We start from the raw sequence: 5,000 nt of genomic DNA, 5'->3' as shown, positions 1-5,000 counted from the left end.
TGTCCCAACAAAATCTTGGTAAAACATTTGTCACAACAAAATCTTGGTAAAACATTTGTCACAACAAAATCTTGGTAAAATAATTGTCACAACATAATCCTGGTAAATTCTGGTAAAACAATTGTCACAACATAATCCTGGTAAAACAATTACGCCATAAAAATCAAGACATAAAACAGAAATTGATAATGATCACCACCAATTAGCCGCCTGATAATACCTACATCGATAGGAGTAGATACGATTCCCTTGCAAGGACCACACTGTCAAATTAGGACCGCCCTTGTCCCGCCTCCCGATACCTCCACCGCCCGCGCCCCTCCAGTTGGACATCTGAGCGTTGGCACTGGCCAAGGCGAGTGTGTTCAAGATGGGAGACTCAAAGTCAAAGTTCTTCAAGGGCGGACTGGGTCGGGGCTGCGGTTTCAAGTACCTCTTATCAGGAAGCCGTTGCGTGAGGCCGCCGCCACAACTCTGGCAGGGGCAGGCGCATCCTGTAGTTGCGCCAAAGGGCAAGGTTTCGTGGGCGAACCACGACAACAAAATATAGGTGATGAGCGATGGTCTTGCTAACATGTCGGCCAATTTTGTGTTTATGCTGTCACTTGCAAGTTCACAGTAGGTATAAAATCGAAAATATGTTCACAGTGAATTTTGTGTTTATGCTGTCACTGCAAATTCACAATCGGTATAAAATCGAAAATATGTTCACAGTTTATTTTGTGTTTATGCCGTCACTTGGGTATAAAATCGAAAATATGTTCACAGTAATTCACAGCACGTACAAAACTAACTTGATAATATGAGAGAAGTTTGGCAATGTTAACAAATGCGTTTTATTTTGAAGTTATCTCATACATTTGCAGTATACACAGAGGCATTTATCTTAAATATCAGTTTTCTTTCTTTTCTTGTTGAAAGGTTCCGTGAACGAAGATATTTTCTTGGACATCCAATTTTTCATAAGCAATTTCATACTCCGGTTTCTACAATGTCATAAAAGGAAACAATGAATCCAAAAGCAAGTTTTCATTTATTCATCACTAAGACATAAGTCTCTTAAAGTTTATATATGAAATCTGTTTTAATGCTGTTAATGTTTTTAAAATATGTTAATTGTTCGTTACTACTTATATCGTTTATTTATTTCCTTTCCTCACTGGGCTATTTTTCCCTGTTGGAACCCTTCGGCTCATAGCATCATGCTTTTCCTAACTAGGGTTGTAGCTTTGCTAGTAATAATCATAATAATAATAATAATAATAATAATAATAATAATAATAATAATAATAATAATAATAATAATACTGAGATAAGAATGTCGAGGTGGATTAAGGGAATTATCACTGCTTGAAAGATTGGAAATAGATGCAATATGAAGAATGGCATGTCGAGGATTGACGGTGGGGATGGGGTAAGAAGGGCTTCAGAGGAACCTCTCAAGAGGAGAGATAGAGAGGGACGCGGGGAATTAGATGGCGAGATAAGGTGAAGGATGATATGGTGAGAAGATTTTTGGTGGAAGAGGATGCTTTCGATAGAAGCTATTGGAGAGGACGCATCAGGCAACCGGAGGGGAAGTAGTAGTAATTTTGGAATTATACAGAAAGAAATGTACCCACTGACACCAACCTATTACTACTTGGGAATACATAAAGCTTTGTTTATACAGACAGAGCCTGATAGTAGCTGATAAATGTGCCACATCTGACATATCACGGAATATCCAACGCATATAGTCACCCCTAAAGTTACAATATTTGAAGCCAAGATAAAATAGAATATGTTATATTTGTTCTTAGTTATTTTTCCATAACTACGTTTAAAATATTAAAGACATAGGCAAAAAATCCCGAGTAAACATGGCAGAGGGCCTAACATATCTAGTATCAACATAAAAACATGACTCATTCCAACACATGTGCTGGACTTTTTTTTTTTTTTTCCTAAGAGTAGGGGAGTTTTCTGAGCACAATAGATCAAAAGTCTAGCTTATTTTGCGCACAATAAGATGCAAAATTAGTTAGGTTAAGGTAATAATAAACTTTTCCTGCATATATGGACCACACCATGACTTCGGCCATGAATGTGTAATTTTCTCAGGACTTCTACTATACTCGATTTTCTTTAATGAGGCGCATTTGCACAGACTCGCAGGGGTGCACTTTCAGCTCGGGAAAGTTTCCTGCTAGCTGATTGGTTGGACCACACAATTCTAACCAATCACCTAGTAGGAAAGTTTTCCGAGCTAAAAGGGTACCCGTGCGAGTCAGTGCAAATGCGCTCCATTTAAAAAATATGAGTATAGTCTAAATATACACTAAGACAGCTTCATTTGTGCATTTATTTTTAGACAGAATTAATATCCTAACCCTGGGTTCATCAAAGTACTGAACTGTATGCAAGTGACGTTACAATATTAGAGCACAGTCAAATTTACTAACGAGCATTGCAATCATTTTATGCAGTACTACACATTTTTATCGATTGTGCCAATAGATAATCAATCCACATATTAGACAATTATATGTGACATGCATTCTTACATAACTGTATTTCGTTTAATTACATATATATATATATATATATATATATATATATATATATATATATAGGCCTATATAATACACACACACACACATATATATATATGTGTGTGTGTATGTATGTATATATATATATATGTATATATATGTATATACAGTATATATGTATGTATATATATACATACATACATACATACATACAGTATGAGCGTACTTCTACAAAAAGCAGATTTCGATTTCAGAATTGGTAGCAAATCATTCTCCAATGATATTAGCAACTTCAAGTTAGCAATGTTATCATCATGATAACATCTATCGAGATCCAGCTTAAGGAGATAAACGTGATGCTTTAAAATCCATAAGAAATTTATAACAGGCGTGTCCAATCACATTGTACTGTTTAGATAATCTTAATATGTATGGGTGCTCCATGAATAGTCATGTTTAACAAAAAAAGTTCAATAAATATAATCTTACGCATATATATATATATATATATATATATATATATATATACTGTATATATATATATATATATATATATATATATATATATATATATATATATATACTGTGTATATATATATATATATATGTATATATATATATATTTTATATATATATATATAATATATATATATACACTATATACATATTACTGTATTTGTGCACTGTAATTCCTCATTAACCTAGGTATACACAGTGCAATATCACTAATGAAAAGATTATATAGTTAATTGGAAATATTCTCGAAATATTCATGCTAACATAAGTTACGATTGTAAAAAGTATGAAATATTAATACAATTAGTCATCTGCACGGGTGAATTCGCATAAAAAAATTCCAATCTAACTCCACTGGTTTTAACACAAGAGTCCACATTGCACCACATATTGCACAACCTGTTGTCACAAAGGCTTAAATAATGCCGGCATTGCTGAATGTGCCAACGCTTGGTTTTCTCCCGTGATTCACAACGGGTCTTCAAAATGAAAATTAAGAAATCTTCACCAGATACTTTGTATACGATTATTTGCGAACGCTAAACACCTTACCACACTCAGTAATTGTTTCGTTAACTGCAATGTACTTTCCAACCAACGAAGGGTATAAGTATCAACTCTATTGAAAAACAAGGTATATCAGAGTATAACTCTAATTAAAGCCATTTAAGAGCAGTATCATGACATGGGTTGCAACAAGTTCTTGATCACTTTGTGACACTCGTGCATGTATTTTTCCACCTTCAAACGGGCTTAACAGTGCAAATCCGATTCGAACTACATCATCGCTCACAAGCCAACCTTTTGTATTCAACAGCGCGCGAACAGGTGTTGGAAAACCTGATCCCCACACCGGACTAAGCTACCTCAACTTAATCGGTCTCATGAAAAAGAACAAAAACAAATCAGGTGCCAACCCTCTGCTACACCTACACCATCACCACCACCATCTCTCTCTCTCTCTCTCTCTCTCTCTCTCTCTCTCTCTCTCGCGTACGTTTTCTGACCGTTACTGGTACTATCCACGAGGTAGCTGAGCATTTCAAAACCAGCTGCCCTTTACCTACTTGTACTACGGCCTCTTTTAGTAAAGCCTTTCAATGACAGTAATTATTTAGGTTCTTTTGTATTTTCAAACCTTTTCTAAAAACTTGAAACGCGCAGAAAGGAGCTTGAGGATATTACTGTAAACCAAAATCCTTATTTCATATTCTACTGATTTTAAATTAGACTTTCATGTAAGATCTATGAATAATCTTTCAAAACGAGCAGACCATTAAGAAATTAAAATCTAACGATGTCAAAACATGCAAAAACATGGGACATTAAGCTTATATTCCGACGATATAATAATATTTTGTGATTATTTTCAAAAAGAAAATTAAAATAATTTAAGCCTCTGTGTCCATGCAGTAACATAAAAACTTTAAATCAATCAATTAATCAATCTCACTACACTGATATATAGCCCGATTTTATTATGTAATTTCAGGCGATTTGACTTCCAAATTTTACTCAACCTAGCCACTGTCTGATCTGGTTTTTTATAACTGGGATCCAACAAGGCACTATAAGGATTGGAAGACCCAGGCCTACATGACTAAGGACTTTGAAGCGCGAAGTAGGAGATGATAAATGGAGAAGTATCGATTTAAAAGCTCATGATAGAGACATCTGGCGATATGTAACCGAGGCCCTTTGCGTCAATAGGCGTACGAGGAGACGAAGATGATGATGATGAATCCTCTTTGTAAATTTGTTCACGTTAAGTGCGTCGTCCTATTATTACAACTACCCAGTATACACATAACCTTGAATGTAACACTTGTGAAGTGTCACTGGAGGGATGTTCCTGAACAAAGCCAATATGAAAACGCAATTCGCTTCTCTAGGTTAATGACACCGGAAGTAACCAGGATGTATACAAGATGAAGTAGTGCGCAATATACA

General features: G+C 35.2%; 1 protein-coding gene across 13 annotated transcripts in view; it reads right to left on the bottom strand.

The window, feature by feature from the left end:
• The window catches only part of Tmem131 (Transmembrane protein 131), a 561,447-nt gene that overhangs the window by 90,339 nt on the left and 466,108 nt on the right, over positions 1-5,000 (bottom strand). Inside the window, exon 1 of one of the 13 annotated variants that reach the window (XM_068384435.1) lies at positions 225-943. The exons of 9 other annotated variants lie outside the window; for them this stretch is intronic. In XM_068384435.1, the coding sequence (XP_068240536.1) occupies positions 225-576 (352 nt within the window). In that variant the 5' untranslated portion in view covers positions 577-943. Of the gene's footprint in view, positions 1-224; positions 944-5,000 lie in introns of those variants that run through there. 3 more of the 13 variants (XM_068384433.1, XM_068384440.1, XM_068384441.1) reach the window with 3 other exon arrangements.

Source organism: Palaemon carinicauda, chromosome 12, assembly GCF_036898095.1.
Source record: "Palaemon carinicauda isolate YSFRI2023 chromosome 12, ASM3689809v2, whole genome shotgun sequence".
Classification (NCBI taxonomy): domain Eukaryota; kingdom Metazoa; phylum Arthropoda; class Malacostraca; order Decapoda; family Palaemonidae; genus Palaemon; species Palaemon carinicauda.
The sequence above is the reverse complement of the archived record's forward strand: the minus strand, read 5'-3'. Positions and strand labels throughout refer to the sequence as shown.